Genomic DNA, 20,062 nt, shown 5'->3' on the forward strand with positions numbered 1-20,062 from the left:
GTAGCAACTGATGACAGCTTTGTCGAGGGCGTCTTGATTGAATAACTGAAACAGTTCTTCTAACTCAAGGTTTATCTCCTCGTCCCCCCGGAAGTAATGCTCATCTCTAAGATACACCGTGAGGTAGCGATCACCTCTTCGACAGGATTTCAGGTACCATTCATGCAACCTTCGCATCTGAGTCCCTAGACGCGCGAGCTCGCCAGGTTTGATGAGATCAGATCCGTATCTATACTTGTTTACCACTTGAGCCGTTGGATAGTAATCTTCGTACTCAACTGATGCTCCCTGAGCTCTAGCCTCCCGTTCGATCATCGATGCCGTCTCTGGATCATCATAGGGCTGCACGACGAAGTGGGGTATGGCCTGAATGTCCTGCTGTCCAAGCTGGGCGACTTTTTTTGCTTTGCTCGCTCTAGAGGACTGTCCAAGAGAGCGGTCATAATCAGCTCTCAGCTCAGGTCTCTTCATTCTCGTCTCGGCAAAGTGCTTCACTGTATGCGGTGGAATGAACATCTTCTTCGGCGCAAGAAACGCCTTTTGCTCTTCAGTCTGCTCATGTGGTAACAACTCTGGAGTCTGTGCCCTCATCGGAGTTGATGATCTCTTCGGAGCTGTAGGAGGTGCCGCGGTTAGCTTCCTCTTTTGCTTAGGTGGAGGCGGCGGAGTCTCCTGACGAGGAGGAGGAGGCGGCGGAGTATTTTCACACGGAGGAGACTGCTCATGCACAGGGGAATCCTCATCGCGCAGAGGAGAATCATCACGCGGAGGAGTCTGCGCAGGTGGCGGAGGAGGCGGACGAGGTGGCCTGCTTGGTGGCTTCTCACCTGGAAACACAATGTTCTCCTTCCGCCATTGCACGGTGGTTCTACGGGCTTCTCCCAGTTCTTTGATTTCCCTATCTTCACCTGCAGGGTGCTCAAGCACCAGCCCCTCATAATCTCTCAACACTTCATCCACCATCACAACAGCAAAGTCGTCTTGGACCGGACGGCAATGGTAAGACCTTGTAGGTAAGAGGATGCCGACCGCCGCCTTGAAGGATAGGTTGAAAACTTTAACATGCAGCTCACAAGGACGGCTCTCAGTGAGATCATCCATGGGGGGGTAGCGAGGAGGCTCGACCACCTGGTCATCATCATCATTATCCACCTGCTGAGTGGAAGCCACGCTGCTTTTCCGGTGTTGTTGAGATTGCAGCGGGACGATAGCATTGAGCAATGCAGGATCTACAGCCTGCCCATGAGCCATCTGGGATGTAAGTACTTGGGTTACCATGGTTAATTGGGCTTTCATGGTGCTAAAACCCTCCTCTAAGGACGCTGTGCGGTCTGTTTCCCTTGCCTTTCTCCTCTCATGGCTTTTATCAGGAAATCTCTTTCTTTCCGCAGGAAAGCCATACTTCCACGGAACGGAGCCTTCTGTGCCTCGTGTTCGTCCGCCGTGTTCTTTGTTCCGAAGGGCGCGTGTCAGCTCATCGTTCTCTCTTTCGGGCTGAAACCTCCCCTCCTCCACGTCCCTATGTGCTTGTTCCAGGGCTTCAATGGGAACCTTCAGATGAGCTTTCTTATAGATGCACTTCCCTGTTTCTGGATGCAACGTTCCCCCAATCCCGTAGAACCACTCCTTGCACCGTTCGATCCAACCGTGTGTCCCTAATCTGATCCCTTTCCTGGTCAGTTCCGCCTCAGCTGCCTGCCACTTAGGACGGTTAGCCTGTATCCACCTGGACCCGAAATTTGGTGATACAGCTTCAACGCAACATTTGCCTTATTTGTTTCGACATTTTCTTAAATTCTTCGACTCCGTGCTTTGTACTTCACGAATTCGTCCCAGTGATTTTTTACCTTCTCACTGTCCGGAGTCTTGTCTTTCTTGATAAAGCCGCGCAATCTTTTCTTGTGGTTCTTGAATAGTTCGGCCATCTTCTTCTTGGCAAAGTCGCGGAGGGCCTGCTCCATCTTTGCCTTTTCAGCGGCATCCCCCTTTGGTACTATGTTGAAATGTGACATGAGCTTGGTCAGAATGCTGTCTTTGGCTACATCATCGATATAAAGACCTTGAGCTTCTTCCTCTGCAGACAACACTAGTCCCTTCGGCTTGTTCCATTCTCGAACGGTGATCGGGACGTGGTCCCTAACAAGCACTCCGCATTGAGCTATAAATGACTTTGCACCTTTCTCTGGAGCAATCGGTTTACCATCCTTAGCGATATGGGTGATGTCGTGCCTAACACCGTCGTCCAACTTTTTGGCCGGGCCTCGCTTCTTCGACTTTACAGAAGAAGTGCTCGATCCGGAGGGCTAAAAAAGAAATAATTCATAGTCAGTACAATTTAATTAGTTAATGCATCTAGTCGATCAATAGTGGCTTAATTAATTTATATACCTGGGTAACTACGGTTCCGGAGCCATTATGATGATCTTCTTCCTCACTGGCGCCATTAGGATCTTCTTCCTCAATATTCTCCGCTCCCTCACCGGAGTCATTCAAAAAAGTTGCGGTGACATCGTCACCGCCATCATCTGGAATAACGTCGTCGTCGCGATCATCCAGAGTACCGTTGGCTATGAGGTCAGCCATGAAATTTTCTTGAGTTTCATCTCTCTGTCCCACCATGCTTTCTACAATGACTTGCAAGCTATATATAGGAACCATCATATGATCAAATTAAGGATAATGCAGAAAACTGAAAATGGAGTTACATATGTAGTTCTTAAGTAAGGATCGATAATATAGTGCTGAAAGCAGATAGTGCAGTTACATGCATACATAGATCGGGTTCATGTTTATTTAACCCTAATACATCAATCACTACTACAACCTCTCAACCGCGTCGACCGGGTCCTATAACGCGCCGACCGGGTCCTGAGCCGCGCCGGGTGAACCCCCAAAGCCACGGAACAACAACGGGAGCATAGCTAACATGAGATCCCTGCATAACTGACCATCCGGTCCTATACATGGTGTCTAACGCATACATGTAACGGCGAACGTGCTCGTCCTCCGCTGCAATGCGCTGAGCTACCTCCTCCGGCGGGGCGGGCTCCCTCTGAAACGACCGTGGCCCATAAGACCTCCACCAGAGAATATCCGGGTCGACGACGGGACCCGGATTCCGCACCAAGGTGCGCGCCCCGGAAGCTAAGACCTCCCAGTGCCACCCCGGCGGAGCCCAGTCCCGGACCTCCCCCATCTGCTGCATCTCCACTAGAATAGTCCTACCACGACGCGGCGGCTGTCGCGGCATCGTAGCTACGAAAACAAATCATATATATATGTATCAACGTTAACATAAAAAAAAATAACTTCACTACTTTTATGTTAGTCGGCGCCGGCACTACCGTTTGGGGGGCGCCGGCACTACATACTCTCTATTTTGGGGGCGCCGGCAGGGGCGTCGGCACTACCGTATTTTGGGGGCGCCATCGCGAGCGTAGTGGTTACCGGCGCGACGGCTCTCATAAACACTAACTATTTTTCTAACACTAACACTAACTATTTTTCTAATACTAACACTAACTATTTACTAACTAATCTAACAATTAACCTAACAATTTTACTAATCTAACAATTAACCTAACAAAATTTTCTAATACTAACACTAACTATTTACTAACTAATCTAACAATTAACCTAACAATTTTACTAATCTAACAATTAACCTAACAAATTTTTCTAACACTAACACTAACTATTTTACTAACTAATCTAACAATTAACCTAACAAATTAACTAATTAATCTAACAATTAAATAAATAAAAAAGAGGAGAGCGGGGTGGGCGGCGCCGGCGCTTACCGGCGGATCGAGGTGGCGGCTGGGGGCGCGGCGGACGGCGAGGAGGCGGCCGCGGGGGCGGCAGGTGGCGAGGCGGGCAGTGGGCGGGCGCGGCTCGGGCGCGCGCGACGGCGACGGTGGGCGCGCGGTGGCGGAGACGGAGGCGGTGGACGGCGACGGCGGCGGGCGCGATAACAACGGCAGCAGCGACGGCGGGCGCGGTGGCGGAGCGGTGGCGCGCGGGAGGGCGGCGGCGATGGCGCGCGGTGGCGGCGGCGATGGCGCGCGGCAGGTGGGCAGCCTGGCGGCGCTCTAGCGCTTCGTCTCCGCGGGATTGATCTCCACGGAGACGAAGTGTTTTCTTTTATACTGGCCCCACCTTTGGTCCCGGTTCGTATTACAAACCGGGACCTAAGGCCCCCCTTTGGTCCCGGTTTGTAATACAAACCGGGACTAAAGGCCTATTTTGCTGCGATTTTCGCTGCGCGCGCAAAATAGGCCTTTAGTCCCGGTTTGTAAAGGCCAATTTTTTTAAAAAATTTCGTTCCCGCCTTATTTCAAATAAAAAAAAACCACGTACTGGCCACCGCCGTGTCACACGTGTGCACCGCCGCCGCCGCCATGTACTGGCCACCGCCGCCACCGCCATGTACTGGCCACCGCCGCCACCGCCACCGCCATGTACTGGCCACCACCGCCACCGCCATGTACTGGCCGCCACCGCCATGTACTGGCCACCACCGCCACCGCCATGTACTGGCCACCGCTGCCACCGCCACCGCCGTGTACTGGCCACCGCCACCGCCGTGTACTGGCCACCGCCATGTACTGGCCACCGCCGCCACCGCCGTGTACTGGCCACCACCACCACCGCCACCGCCACCGCCGTGTACTGGCCACCGCCATGTACTGGCCACCGCCGCCACCGCCGTGTACTGGCCACCGCCATGTACTGGCCACCGCCGCCACCGCCGTGTACTGGCCACCGCCACCGCCGTGTACTGGCCACCGCCATGTACTGGCCACCGCCGCCACCGCCGTGTACTGGCCACCACCGCCACCCGACGGGCAGGGGTAGTTCGACGCGCAAAGCGCCTCCGCCTCCCGGAGGGTTAGAGATACGATGGAAGCCATGGGACAGAGTGATGAGGTTTGCAGATATGAGTCTAGATGTGATATGTAAATGGAGGCCAAGCCTACATATATATAGTGAAAAAATGGCGGGAGGACGGAGGCGGGAAGCAGTGGAAAGCGCGGGAAGAAAAATAGGCGGGAACGCAGTGGCGCCGAAAACATTAGTCCCGGCTGGTGGGTACAACCGGGACTAAAGATCATTTTTTTTGTCATCTAACAAAACTGTCGGTGGGATAAGGACGTGTGGGTAACCTTTAGTCCTGGCTGGTGGGTACAACCGGGACGAAAGATCCTTTTTTTTGTCATCTAACAAAACTGTCGGTGGGATAAGGACGTGTGGGTAACCTTTAGTCCCGGCTATTGGGTACAACCAGGACTAAAGATGTCGGCAGGATAAGAACGCATGGGTGGACGCACTGCTCGATGAGATAAAGCATGTAGCGCACGACGCCCTGTCGAAGGAACAAGACAAAGTAGAAGAGGTGCCGTGCCTATAAAAGGAGCATCGATACGCCTTGCCAAGCAGATCAACAAGCCAAGCAGAGTTTCATTCCCATGGATGAAGGGAAGGGATGGGAAATCTCCCGTGGCGCAGCTTCTCGAAGATGTCGTTGGTGCACACGCCCTACGGCATCTTCGGAAGCTGCTCCTCGGAATTTTTTCCTGCAAGCCCCTGAACGACTACATCTCCTCTAACAGTGTTGGGGAAAGGGTTGGGAAATCTCCCGTGGCGCAGTTTCTCGAAGATGTCGTTGGTGCACACGCCCTACGGCATCTTCAAAAACTGCGCCTTGGAATTTAATCTTCATCATTTAATCTTCTTCGGCCGTAACCATGGAGCATCTTCATCATTTAACTTGATGCTTGGATCAATGTTCACTCTGAAGGGTGGAATTTCATCAAACTTATTATAATCTTCTGACATGTCTGTCTTGTCCTCCACTTCCACGATGTTTCTTTTTCCAGAAAGAACTATGTGGCGCTTTGGCTCATCGTTTGATGTATTTGTTTCCTTATATTTCCTTTTTCTTGGTTTGGTAGACATATCCTTCGCATAGAAAACCTGGGCCACATCCTTGGCTAGGACGAATGGTTCGTCTCTATACCCAAGATTGTTGAGATCCACTGTTGTCATTCCATACAACTTGTCTACCTGAACCCCGCCTCCTGTTTTGTTGACCCATTTGCACCTAAACAAAGGGACCTTAAAAGAAGGTCCATAGTCAAGTTCCCATATATCCTCTATGTAACCATAATATGTGTCATTTGGGCCTTCATTCATTATTGCATCAAATCAGACACCACTGTTTTGGTTGGTGCTCTTTTTATCTTGGGCGATCGTGTAAAATGTATTCCCATTTATCTCGTACCCTTGGAAAGTCACTAAAGTCGAAGATGGTGTCTGGGCCAGCAAGTACAGCTGATCTTCAATATCTTTGTTATTCAGGAGATGTTTTTGCAACCAACCGCCGAAAGTCGACATGTGTTCACGTCTAATCCAATCGTTCGACTGCCCCGGGTTCTGGGAGCGTAGAAAGTTCTTGTGGTCACCGATATACGGAGCCACCAATGTGGAACTTTGTAGAACTGTGTAGTGTGCTTGAGTCAAAGAAATCCCGTCCCTACATATCATTGATTTCCTTCCTAGCGTGCCTTTTCCACTTAGTCTCCCTTCATGCCGCGATTCAGGAACACCAATCGACTTAAGGTCAGGAATAAAGTCAACACAGAATTCAATGACCTCCTCTGTTCCATAGCCCTTGGAGATGCTTCCTTCTGGCCTAGCACGGTTATGAACATATTTCTTTAAGACTCCCATGAACCTCTCGAAGGGGAACATATTGTGTAGAAACACAGGACCGAGAATGGAAATCTCATCGACCAGGTGAACGAGGAGATGTGTCATAATATTGAAGAAGGATGGTGGGAACACCAGCTCAAAACTAACGAGACATTGGACCACATCATTCTGCAACCTCGGTAGAACTTCTGGATTTATTACCTTCTGAGAAATTGCATTGATGAATGCACATAGCTTCACAATGGGCAGTCGAACATTTTCCGGTAGAAGCCCCCTCAATGCAATCGGAAGCAACTGTGTCATTATCACGTGACAGTCATGAGACTTCAGGTTCTGGAATGTTTTCTTCTCCATATTTATTATTCCCTTTATATTGGAGGAGAAGCCAGACGGGACCTTGATACTGCTCAGACATTCAAAAAATATTTCCTTCTCTGCTTTTGTAAGAGCGTAGCTGGAGTAATGACGTCCTTTAACTCTCTCATGCAGTTTTTTGGGGTCTTTCCTACGTTGCTGGTCCTCCTGTGCTTCTGGTGTATCTTTTGTCTTCCCGTACACGCCCAGAAAGCCTAGCAGGTTCACGCAAAGATTCTTTGTCACGTGCATCACATCGATTGAAGAGCGGACCTCTAAGACTTCCCAATAGGGTAGATCCCAAAATATAGATTTGTTCTTCCACATGGGCGCGTGTCCGACAGCGTCATTCGGAACAGACCGTCCGCCAGGACCCTTTCCAAATATTACATCTAGATCCTTGACCATACCAAATATATCAACACCATCAAGATGGGGAGGCTTCCTCCGGTGATCAGCCTCACCGTTGTAATGCTTGCCTTTCTTTCTTACGGGATGGGTAGTCCTAAGAAATCGACGATGCCCCAGGTACACGACCTTCTTACATTTTTCCAAATAATCACCTTCGAGCTCATGTAAACAGTGCGTGCATGCATTGTATCCCTTGTTTGACTGTCCTGAAATGTTACCAAGAGCAGGCCAGTCATTGATGGTTACGAAAAGCAGCGCTCTTAGGTCAAATTCCTCCTGCTTGTGCTCGTCCCACACACGTACACCTGCTAGGGACCACAGCTGTAGAAGTTCTTCGACTAATGGCTTCAGGTTCACATCAATGTCGTTCCCGGGTTGCTTCGGGCCTTGTATGAGCACTGGCATCATAATGAACTTCCGCTTCATGCACAACCAAGGAGGAAGGTTATATATACAAAGAGTCACAGGCAAGTATATGGCTGCAGCTCTGCTCTCCAAAAGGATTCATGCCATCTGTACTTAGACCAAACCTTAAGTTCCTTGCATCCTGTGCAAAGTTTGGAAACTCTCTATCGATTTTTCTCCATTGGGAGCCATCAGCAGGGTGTCTCAACATCACGTCTTTCTTACGGTCTTCTTTGTGCCATCGCAACAACCTAGCATGCTCTTTATTTCTGAACAAGCGTTTCAGCCGTGGTATTATAGGAGCATACCACATAACCTTGGCAGGAACCCTCTTCCTGGGGTGCTCGCCCTCAACATCACCAGGGTCATCTCGTCTGATCTTATACCGCAATGCAGTGCACACCGGACATGCATCCAAATTCTCGTACTCACCGCGGTAGAGGATGCAGTCATTAATGCATGCATGTATCTTTTGCACATCTAATCCTAGAGGGCAGACAATCTTCTTCGCTTAAATGCGTCTTTGGCGGGCAATTCGTTACCCCTTGGAAGCTTCCTCTTAATTATTGTCGGCAACTTTCCAAATCCTGAGTCGGTGACACCGTTCTACTTGCCTTCCATTGCAACAATTCCGGTGTCTTTGCCTAGCTTTTTATGGCCATCTTCGCAAGTTGGGTATAACAATTTGTTGTGATCTTCTATCATCTTGTCGAAGGCCAACCTTTCCTTTTCAGTTTCACATTCTCTCCTTGCATCAACAATGGCCCGACCAAGATCATCATCAGCAGGCTCATCTGGTGCCTCTTGATCTTCTACTTCATTGTCTTCATTGCCTTCTGCAGTATCATCGTATTCAGGGAAATTGGGATAACCGTCATCATCCTCTTCCTCTTCTTCATTGTCTTCCATCATAACCCCTCTTTCTCCGTGCTTGGTCCAACAATAGTAACTGGGCATGAAACCGGATCGCAGAAGGTGGCTGTGAATGAGACTCGAGTGAGCGTAATTTACGGTATTCTTGCAATCAACACATGGACAATACATGAAGCCACCATGTTTGTTTGCCTCCGCCACGGCCATAAAATTATCCAGGCCCGAAGTGAACTCGTCAAACCGTCGGTCAATGTACATCCATTGCCGATTCATCTGCATGATATAATTAAGCTGATCAAAACCATTACAGAACATCACGATGTATATATACACATGCATTTTATCAATTACAGATGAAAAGGATAAAGTTGTTAACCTCGATGAAGAAGAAAAAAGCAAGTTAAGTGTGGCTTGATTTGTGTAAACTCAAGTGGCAAATCCTCTTAAGCATTTCATCGAACACCTCTTGTGCATGTGAATAAGAGAGGAGAGCAATACACCCTTGTGAAGAAAGTGAAAAAATGGCTAAGTGTGGCTCACACTTGGGTAGGGGCAAGGTTATATAATCAGATTGGGGACTTTGTCCCGGTTTGTATTACAAACCGGGTCCAAAGGGTGGGCCTTTGGACCCGGTTTGTAATACAAACCGGGACTAAAGGGTTCCGACGCCTTCCGACACCTGACACGGCCTGCCGCGCCCTGCCGCCGACCCTTTAGTCCCGGTTTTTAGTACAAACCGGGACCAAAGGCCACTACCGGACAGGCTCCAGCTAGTGGGGTCGCACTGGGCAAAACGAACCGGGACCAATGCCCCCCATTGGTCCCGGTTTGGTTCTGCACTGGGACATTTGCTTGGGACCAAAGGCCTCTTCTCCACTAGTGCTTCATACTTCTTCCATTGATCTCAATTGATTTACATAAAGAAATTCAGTTATCTTGGTTAGGCTATGCATTCTTCGGTTCTTTGTTGGCACAAATAAAAAAAAGGAAGATGTCATATTTTCTTTTTTGCACTGCAAAATTGATTGGAAATCGTGAGTAGAAAGAGAGAAGCTAGCGGACCTTTATTTTCTAATTTAGTAGTACTGAAGGAACATGCAGTAGGTACTACGTGTTAATTGATACATAATAAATCATTTTAACTCTCCACTGCCATGGGATGGACGAAAATATTTAATGAAAATTAACCCTATACACGGGTTGTATTCTCAAATACTTTACTAAGATAGATGTCTTCAATATTTATTTTGATTCGAATGACGAACCCACTTAACACACATTTAAATTTCTCCATAATTTTATTCTTATAGTGGATAATGGAATACAATATAAGATCCGCTAAACATAAATTGTATTGCTGGATTAATATTTTCACAATTTAAGGGTGGCGCCCACCCTCATTACAAGTTTGTAGTACTACAAGCTGGTACAGCGAGGGCTCAAAATCTCATCTTCTTAGAATTAATTATGTTTACGAATAGTAGAAATGTGACCATCATTGATGATGGTGACAAAGAGAAGTGTCAACATGGGTGGTTTGTTGGAGCATATTTGTTTCTCCCGATGCAACGCACGGGCATTTTTGCTAGTATACAACTACAGGCGGCACCATTTTACACAACAGCCCTTCTATTGTTTCCTAATTAACTAGCATTACTAATCACCTCCTCAACAGTTGCCGACTTTCCCTATAGCGGGCCCTTGCATGGCTTCGCTGGTGTCGGCGCCTTATTTTTTGAAGGCATGTCGAAAGAGGCGGTGGCAAGGTTGAGGGCGTGCTCTGGGCGTGAACTACAGAGGTGGGCGGGAACTTGATCGGCGGGCGGGAGAATGGTGCTGTGAGCATGAGGGGGAATTTGGTGGAATAGCTGTGCGGTTTGATGTACGGCTGCCAGACGGAACCCGTGGGCGAAATCCGATGTGGCGCGGAGTGCCGGAGCGTCTGCTTCCCACCTCAACTGTAGGGGGCGACACGGTAATGCTATCTATTCTATTGGGATCCAAAATCGGGAGGCCACTTTTAGGATGCGCCGGTGTGGCTAGAAAACAGCGTCAGACCTCCATAGAGTTATTGAGGGTGCTATTGGGATCGCCGGTGAAGATACTCTAAAGAGAAGTTCTACTATCCACCCTAAAAAAGGAATTCGGACATTCCAAACACCCACTTATACTGTATTTTCCGCATTGATTATACTTTGGTGTACCAATTAGGTAATCAATGCTAACTAATACTGCATGTTCTTCCTGATCAACTTTGACCGATCTAGTGCTTCCACCTGCTTGTGTGTATCTTTCTTTGGCCATTGCTAGATCTTTGCTGATAAATTTTTTTCCGAAACACACTCATAGGGGTGAACCATATTATACCTATGAAATGTAAACGTTTATTTTCAGGTAACAGCTTCCTTTCTTATTTTCTACAAGAAAATTAAGGTAGTAACATGGACACCACACCCGTCGCGCCAAAGCCTGTGCCTCTTCATTTATTAGAAGAAATTACAAATGGTTTCTCTCGGGACCGGAAACTTGGTGGCGGCACGTATGGAGATGTTTACCTGGTACGATTTAAGTTCTCTACTGGTATTGTTAATGGCACCTTGCATACTTGGTCTCCTCCTGCTGAACATTTATGTCAAACATTTACAACACAAGAGGATATTGGTTGGTGCATATTCAAGCATGATTATATATGTACCATTGTCTGCTATATATATATGTTGCATATGCTGCTAAAATTAGAAAACTGACAACACATGTGAGATGTTCTATAGGGAGAGCATAAAGATGGACAAAAGATTGCCGTGAAGGTGCTTAAAGACGGTATAGACCTTGGAGATGAGCAGTTTGAGAAGGAGTATCACAACCTTGCAAGTCTTCACCACAAAAATGCTGTTCGGTTAGTAGGATATTGCCATGAAACTAAGAAAGAATGTATGCCGTACAATGGAAGGATGGTTTTTGCTGAGAAGACTAAGAGGGTGCTTTGCTTCGAGTATATGCACAATGGAAGCCTTGGCAATTTTATTTATGGTATGATCTGTGGTACTCTACTTGTACTAGGAGGTAGTAATTTAAGAAATAATTTAACACATACATTGATGATGATTCTTGTTTTTTTCTCTGCAGATAAATCTAATAGACATAATTGGCGTACACGCTATGCGATAATAAAGGGGATATGTGAGGGCTTGGAATACCTTCATGAGAAATTAGAACCTTCTATGTATCATTTAGATTTAAAACCAGCCAATGTATTACTAGACGAGAACATGTCAGCAAAAATCGCAGATTTCGGCGTGTCAAAGCTGTTCTTAGAAGAAAAAACAAGAAAGACAAACAGTGTTCTAGGAACATTGTAAGCCGATATTTTCATGTGAACCTACATTTTCTGTACGATAAAATTTGCATTGTCTGAATAGTATCACACATTAACATACATGATTTCCCATGCAGTGGGTACATACCACCAGAGTACATAAACGAAGGTTTGATCTCAATTAAGTTTGATATATTCAGTTTGGGTGTCGTGATCATAAAGATGATGACCGGACGAAAGGGCTACTCCAGAATTACTGAAATGTCTTCCCAACAATTCATTGAGCATGTAAGACAAAGTGCTGCCTTTTTATCCATACTTATATTTCATATTTATGAAATAAATGTTTTTTTAATTGTTAGGTACATACGAAGTGGATGAATAGGCTACAATCGATATCAGTGCACAGATATTCTGTACAAGTAAGGAGATGTATCGAAATAGCTTTAAGTTGTGTGGAGGCTGATCGACACAAAAGGCCAAGTATTGGTGTAATCGTCAATACTCTTAATAAGACGGAATCTTGGGTCCAGATTCCTGATGCATTAAGAAATGACTTAGACTCATCGATTAATCAGGTGCGACCTCTAAGGACATGATTTATCTTTTTGTGCGATATTGGATAAAGGTACACGCGAGTTAATAGACCCTATAGTTGCCAACCTGTATTCACATTTTTACTGCCGTTTTATGTCGTGTGAGTTATATATTGAACTCTGTCATAACATAACCATTCTTGTGCTCTAAAAAAATCACTACCTTTTAATCACGTGTTTACAAAACCGTGACCACAATTGCAGTTCACATAGTAATAGCATGTTTCGTATAATTATTTTACTGTCATGTACCTCAGTTGGCACGGTTCCAAGCTTCCAATCCCACCTAATCCTTACTTTATACAGATATAACACAAGTCTGTTTATATAATTGTAAATTATTATGCCAATTCTTTCCACAGTGGTGGAAGCGTCGTCCAAACCTAAGAGGATGCAGGGAAACTTAAAACTGAGGCCAAGCTAGACACGGCCCTTTTTTTTCTGCAAACAATCAGAATTTATATTTTAATTTTTTTTAAATGAAAAACAATTGTAGATATATCTAATGATGTATGTTACAATGGTGTAAAATTTCAATACAAACTACATCATAATCTAGGCTACATAAAAAAAAAATCTGAATTTATTACCGGAAGATGTCCCTAGACTATTCCTAGGATGCTAGTGAGAAGATGCAGTGAAGAATAGAAGAGCGTATACATGCTTGGAGTTCCAATGGAACCCAGAAGCTGAGTCGTGAACCAATTGAGTAAAGATTCAGGATCAAAATCGTAGTGTTTAACTTCAATCGAATAAGATACCAACCAGACCAGCACGTCTGCGTCTACAGCAAGTCGACCCAATCCCTTGAACGAAGGCAAGCAACTGCACCTTGATCGGGCAGCAATGCGGCGCAGCCACATTATAGAATCTGGCATAGTCGCAGCAGGAAGCTCTCCTTGTACGCAACCATTGCCACCGCTGCCATCTCCGATCCGGACCGTTCACTCGTTTCTCACATGGAGGGAAGAGCAGATCGACCATATGTCGTCAGTGCATCCTAGGAATTAGCGGGAGGTGGAACATATTAGGGGAAAAACCGTGCGTAATTGGTACTCTACACGTAATTAGCGGAAGTAGTAGTAACAAGTATGGAAGGAAGTGCGATGTCACTAGAGAGACGGTATCAAACATGGGCTAGGATCTAATGTTTCTGCCAAGTTTGTGATTTTATAAGCAGGTTCAGATTACATACATGTTTGCTTTTGTGTGAGTGTTAAGTTAATTAACAGCTGATTTGGATTATTCTTGTAGCTGTGCCCTTGCATTACCACTGATCATAAGATGCTGGAACTCCTGAAAGAAAAAATGATCTCTTATCAACTTCGCACAACTGACAACAGAAGTACGCCGCACTTAGTAACAATAACAACCACTTGTGATCCAGAAGTTGGTACTACGTCAAAATCCGAGGTCCGTTTTGCAAATCAACCAAGTTCACATGCTATATGTCTTAATTATCAGTGCATCGTGATATTGTCTAATATTTCTTCTTTGGTTCGCGTTGTTGTTTTTTCCTACTGGTATGGGTACCGTTGTTCATTATCCGGCAGCCGGTCAGACCGAGAATCAAGGTAACACAGATTTATTTCTCTCTTCTGTAACCCTTGCTTGTTCTCTCGCGTGTTACCTTACACCACATTATTTGTTCAGATCATAGACTACATAGAGGATTTGAGCGTGGAGGTTAGCATGGATGTGCATTCAACAAAGCCTTGGTAGGTTTATGATTATACCAATATTTATTCTACTATTTTCATGCCATCTAAGTAAATATTTGTGACACTCTAAAACCGGTACCATTATACCACATGTTATCGATTTAGGGACATCCAACTACACGACGTGCACGTAGAAACATACACGAAGTAAAACAAATGGTAGCATTACAACGAGTTCACAATAAAGCTCACAAAAAACATACAAATAGATACAATACAAAGATATAAATTATACATAATAAAACTAAATACATTCAAGCATAGAGAAGAGTACAAATGAGACTAAGAGTCATGAAGATAATCAACTGCCGTGCATAAACGTGCTCAGGACGCCATCTGTGCACCGTAGGACGGCAACGGGTAAGGGATGAAGCGGGAGAGGTGCCTTGGCACGGGTCAAACCCCGGCAGATGCGCCTTCTCCCGGCTACCGCCGAGCGCCCCCGCATTGATCTCCGCCCAGCGGCGAGGATCGATGCCAGGGAGGGTATCGAATCTGCCCATCGGCAGATTCGCCTGTTGAGCTCCCGTTAGAACCATGGCGGCCGTCGACGCCCACGTTGGCGCGGGAGAGCGCATCGTTGCGACCAGTGAGGGTCAACTGATAGCCGACTCCTCGCCTGCTCCAATCGGCGCCGCCGCGCTTCGGAGGTGGCGCGCCTCACAGTCGCGGATGGCACCGACGCTCGATGCAGCCCGCCGGGGACTCATCTTCATCGCCGAAGGTGGCGGAGGCGGAGCGTCCATGGACAAAGCAGTTGATGGGATGTAAGGGGAGAAGAGGGGTGGAAGTGTAGCGGTTACTGGAGCACTGGAGCGAGGGGAGTTGGTAGGGGAGTTAAGCCGCGTCTCCTGTGTTTTCCACGTGTACCACGGGCACACAAAGCGAGGCTAATATTTTTGCTCTTCTGGGCTAGCTCTAGGGAAACCGCTGATTCAGGCGTTCCCAATAGGCCTGGATCCGCCAAAATCCGGGCTGCTTTGACACACACTGGCCGTTACGCGGGGGTGTCGAGAGCAACCAAATGGGCTGAAATCTGCTCTTCAGGGCTGCGACCTACCAAACGTACCCTTGGTTTGGGCCAGTTTTTTTACTATGATTGGTTGCTAACAATTTTATTTGGGCTTGGTGAGAGAAACTAAAAGGAATGCGATTGGTAGGTTGAAAGTTGAGGAATGTTGTGGCTAACTAATTAAACTAGTTCTTCAATCTTAATCCTCTTTAATTTTCCTAACTTTTCATTGATTTGAGATAAAGTCTACATGAAAAAGATGCTCCTCGTCCTTGTCCTCGACATTATGATTCCATTCCCGTGACCGGTTCGTAGTTTTGTCCAGTGTTTTAAACTTAATTGTGTGTTCCCTTTGGAGTTTTTTGGACGAATTTTGTCAATTGTTTCACACACGGTCGACAATTTGAATTTTTCTTCGAGGAGTAGCTGCGCCTCACCATTTCACACAACTTTCGTGTTCAAATTTTTCGGTTTTGACATTCACTGACGAGTAGATCTACAACTTCGTACAAGTATTAGGAAGATGTTGCTTGTTTACCAATGTTAAAACGGAAAACTATGAATACGAAAGTTGTGTGAAATGGTGAGGCGTAGCTACTCCTCGAAGGAAAATTCAAAAGGTCAAACATATGCGATGAATTTTACAAAATTCTTCGAAAATAGCTTGGAAACGAGCATGGAATAGACATTCAAAAGCTCGACGAAACAAAAAAGCGGTCACGGGAATGGATTCCCAACATCAAGACGCATCTTTTCGTGTAGAGCTTATGTCAAATTGAACCACCGTTTTGTACATGGGAGAAAGACTAAAATGATCTAGATTATGCGTACTGCCACCACTTTTTCGCTTGCCTGAAATTGCACGCCGAGAAATGGTAGAATCGAGCATGACTAACGGGTTAACTTTTAACCGTATCTAGCCTGCTTTAAGAAGTGTGATGTGCAGGAAATATTTTTCTCCGTGTAATATAGGAAACGGGCTCGCGAGCAACCAATCACGTCCGTAATTAACAGCTTAACTGATGTTGCGGAAGTAGTTCAAGTGGCGATGTCGAGAGGTAGAAGTTAGCGCCCACGCGGTAGATCGCGGATGTCAGGGGAGAAGTAGTTGCCGACAATGAAGTAGTGCTCGCGCCAAAAAGAAGATTGTAGGACTATCGGACATGGTCACCGGAAAGAACAAACGAAGGCAGTGAATGAAGACGAAGGCGGTGAACGATTTGCTCGTACGAAGGCGGTAAAGCGGCACGGCGCGAGCAAAGGCTGCGGCAGGGATATGGCCGAACATAAGGGACCAAACAAGCAGGGACGGTAACGGTGAAGCTCTAGCTCGCTTATGTTGCTGCCACGAGGAAATGGGAAGACGATGTCGGTCGCGACCGGCGAAACATAAGAATTGGAGCGCGTTCGACCTGCGCGCAGCTCGACGTGAACAAGAGAAGAAGCATGCCGGCGGAAGATCGGAGAGGAACAAAAGCACGTGGGGGGGGATAAACCGAAGGGAAATTTGGAGGGAATTTTGAGGAATGAAGTGACAAAAAAATTCAGATCTGGGATTGAGGAAAGAGGAGCGGAAATTTGTCTGATTTGGTGCTAGAGTTTGGAAAATAAAGACGGAGGTCAAAGGGGTAGGTAGATTTGGACTAGTTTTTTTTTGGGTCAAAACTTTGTCTATCATTTGACTGCTTTTATTTTATTTTATTTTAAACAAGAGAATATTTTTACGAATTAAAACAGACCTAATATTTTGTTTTAGTTTGCAGTAAAAACAGACCGGAAAACAAAGATTAAGAAAGCAGGCTATGCATCTTAGCGGCGATATTTTCTAGACCCTAAGGAAGCTATAGCGGAGCTAAGTCTGTTAGCGTTTTTCTACAAAACAAGAAAACTCCTAGAAAAATTAGACATCAAACATTCATATCATCTAAAAATTTGACAAGAAATTCAGTAATACAAACTTGTACTCAACAATCATGATGATTGTAATAATAAAAGTAGTGTATAAATGCATATTACACGAGTAGGTCTAACTTTTAAATTTAAAAGTTAAAATATTTGGACTTAACGGAGAAGTAACACTATGTTTAGCACGATTTAGCGAGCTATTAGCGAGAGATTCTATTTAATTCTAAAAGTGCTTATCTTTACCGTAAATGTTATAAATCCACTATAGCTAAGAGATAGCGCGCTATTTAAAAACTCGCCGGAAAATCATACACAAGTAATGTACCCTCATACGTGGAGAAGTTGTGAGAATATAGCATGTAGTCTTATTAGGCTAGAGAAATCGTCGTAATAATGATGTGATGCTCTAGTCTTGACATTGAAAAAGTTTCATAATACTCACAGTCGAGAGTTAATTGTTTCTTACATAGTGTGAGCTAATCTCCTAGACCTCAATCCAGAAATATGAGTAAGCCATGTCCCATGAACAAACCATACTATATCGAGTTTATTATGGCTACGTTCTTCATAAGATCATCATCGCCACCCTCTCTAATTAACATTATGTCACAACAAATAACTGTTAATTAACACCCTATAAATTGGACGTTTTCTGAAATAAACAACAATCGTAAATGTTGGGAATATACTCAGCCACCAGTAATTTCCAATCGTGTTCATGAATTTCACTTGTGATTTTTTTGTACCTGAGGAACTGATTACTTAGACTACTTAGAGAGTTACGATCAACAATGAAAGGCTACAATACCGGGATAAAGAAGCAATCAACGTATAAATACATAGAACAATATTTAAATAGTCCAAAATAAGACATAACAAATATTAGAGACACCAGAGATCATTTTAGGACAAGTATCCAGTAACACAAACACACAAATGAATCCATAGATGTGATAAAATGGCGATCGAGATGTTTATCCGATGTTCCATTGAATTGTCTTCAGCTGGAGATGTTGATCGTTGTGAACTACCATGAAACCTTACAACCACGAATGATCAATATATTTGAAATTGTATTGGCAAGATATCACTTTTTGATGTATATAAATGGCACCTAGCAACTACATTATTATTTAGTTAGTGGAGTTTAGACTCATTTGCGGAAAAAATATTTTGTTTTCTCCTACTTTCAAAATACCTTTTAACTTTTAAAAATTCATCTTTTGGACACATTGGAATCTATCAGGTGCTCCTATCAATTCTAAGGACACACTAGCATAACCCCATGAACTGATCTCAACGGATACCCCGACTATGGATATATGGTGGCCTAGCTTCGTATACTCCTAACCCATTGTTTATCCCAATAAGTTTTATTAAGAAACTGGAAAGATGAGATCTTCCGAATAGTTCCAAGTAGAGTCACACATAGTTTTCCATAACCGGGCACGCGGCTAAGTACATAGTTTGACACTCTCGAGATGTGTGTGCTCTTTTCCCGTATGACCCTGTCTGCCCCATTTACCGTTACACACATTTTGCATAAGGCTAGGGAGAAGTCCAATCCATAACCATTAGGAAGTAATAAACCAAACTGCCCACGTGACGTATCAACCTACTCTATTCTACATCTCTGGTCACGATGGATTTGAGTTACCACAATTTACTAGATCAAGTATTAGCCCATACCATCAGACACACGGTAACACAAATATGCTACTAAACAAGAAACATGTCAAATCTCTTAAGTCCTAGGTGGCCATCCATCAGTGTGATACACACGATGACCATAGACATGATTCCGGTGTAACCACTCAACATAAATCAATCAATGCCACTTTGTTCCCGGACAATTCATTAACTTCAGTTGTTTTCATCAAAAAAACATAACTCTTCATTCACCTCACCACATCATGATATTGATCCCAACCCATGTATCTAAAAATAGCATTTCTAAGAATTGTACAATACGATGGCGACAAAGGATAATAGAGTAAAGACATGACACATAGGAACCATAGCATAGCAATATATATTTAGGAAACAATGGTACACATGCATAGGCACTGAAAACAACAACAAAATGCATATAAAAATAATGGGACAATGAAGTGGCGCTTGCCTCGTTAATTTTTGTCGTTCACGCACTCTTCGCAATCACAGGAATAATACTCCGGCAATCTAACGATGGCAAACAATTGCACATTCAATAACCAAAGTAATAAAAACAATATATGCATGCATGATAATTTATTAACTTTCACAATTAAACACATTAGCCTTCCTGGTTATTTAGAATAACATATGATGCATGCAAAAAAGGTATTTTATAGTGTGTTAAGTATTTAAATTCGAATTCTGTAGATTTTTTTCAAAAATCTCTTAAATAATTTTGGTATCAGGTTCATGTATAGAGACCTAAATTTAAAAGCCGATGAGAAAGAATCAACTTAATCGGATTTGTAGAACTTAAGTTATGTCAAAAAAATACTCCATTAGAGTGTTTGAAATTCACGAAAATTAAATTATAGTAAAATTGGGTTTTTATTATGTATTAATATTTTACACAATTTTCTAAATCCATATATATTATATTTACGAAAAACAGCCTTGTAGATCTTTTTCAATGAATTTTACAAGTTCCAGTAAATACGGGAATTCAAGTTTATTCAGAAAACAGCCCCCCATGTGGCGCGATGCTAATAGACAATACCCTTCATGCGGATCAACAAAATATAAAGTCGGATTAAAAGAA

The 20,062-nt window shown here is 44.6% G+C and overlaps 2 protein-coding genes and 1 pseudogene across 5 annotated transcripts in view; 2 read left to right on the forward strand and 1 right to left on the reverse strand.

Moving 5' to 3' along the window:
- LOC127319780 (cysteine-rich receptor-like protein kinase 44) overlaps nt 1–20,062 on the forward strand; it is a 115,875-nt gene that overhangs the window by 83,663 nt on the left and 12,150 nt on the right. The gene's annotated exons all lie outside the window — the stretch shown is intronic.
- LOC139831161 (uncharacterized) lies at nt 1,712–9,215 on the reverse strand (annotated as a pseudogene).
- On the forward strand, nt 10,548–14,271 carry LOC139830947 (cysteine-rich receptor-like protein kinase 44). The gene is made up of 7 exons (XM_071819700.1): nt 10,548–10,968; nt 11,152–11,315; nt 11,529–11,787; nt 11,884–12,112; nt 12,211–12,361; nt 12,436–12,651; nt 13,924–14,271. Exons 2-7 carry the CDS (start codon nt 11,199–11,201, stop codon nt 14,245–14,247), a joined length of 1,296 nt encoding a protein of 431 aa, XP_071675801.1. The 5' UTR covers nt 10,548–10,968; nt 11,152–11,198; the 3' UTR covers nt 14,248–14,271.

The sequence above is a fragment of the Lolium perenne genome, chromosome 5 (genome assembly GCF_019359855.2).
Source record: "Lolium perenne isolate Kyuss_39 chromosome 5, Kyuss_2.0, whole genome shotgun sequence".
NCBI lineage: Eukaryota > Viridiplantae > Streptophyta > Magnoliopsida > Poales > Poaceae > Lolium > Lolium perenne.

Excerpts from the sequence above, each read along its gene's own strand:
- LOC139830947 (XM_071819700.1), top strand. The coding sequence starts at position 11,199 with ATGGACACCACACCCGTCGCGCCAAAGCCTGTGCCTCTTCATTTATTA. Across the intron at positions 11,316-11,528 it reads CGTATGGAGATGTTTACCTG|GGAGAGCATAAAGATGGACA; the intron begins GTACGATTTAAG and ends GATGTTCTATAG. Across the intron at positions 12,113-12,210 it reads AACAGTGTTCTAGGAACATT|TGGGTACATACCACCAGAGT; the intron begins GTAAGCCGATAT and ends TTTCCCATGCAG.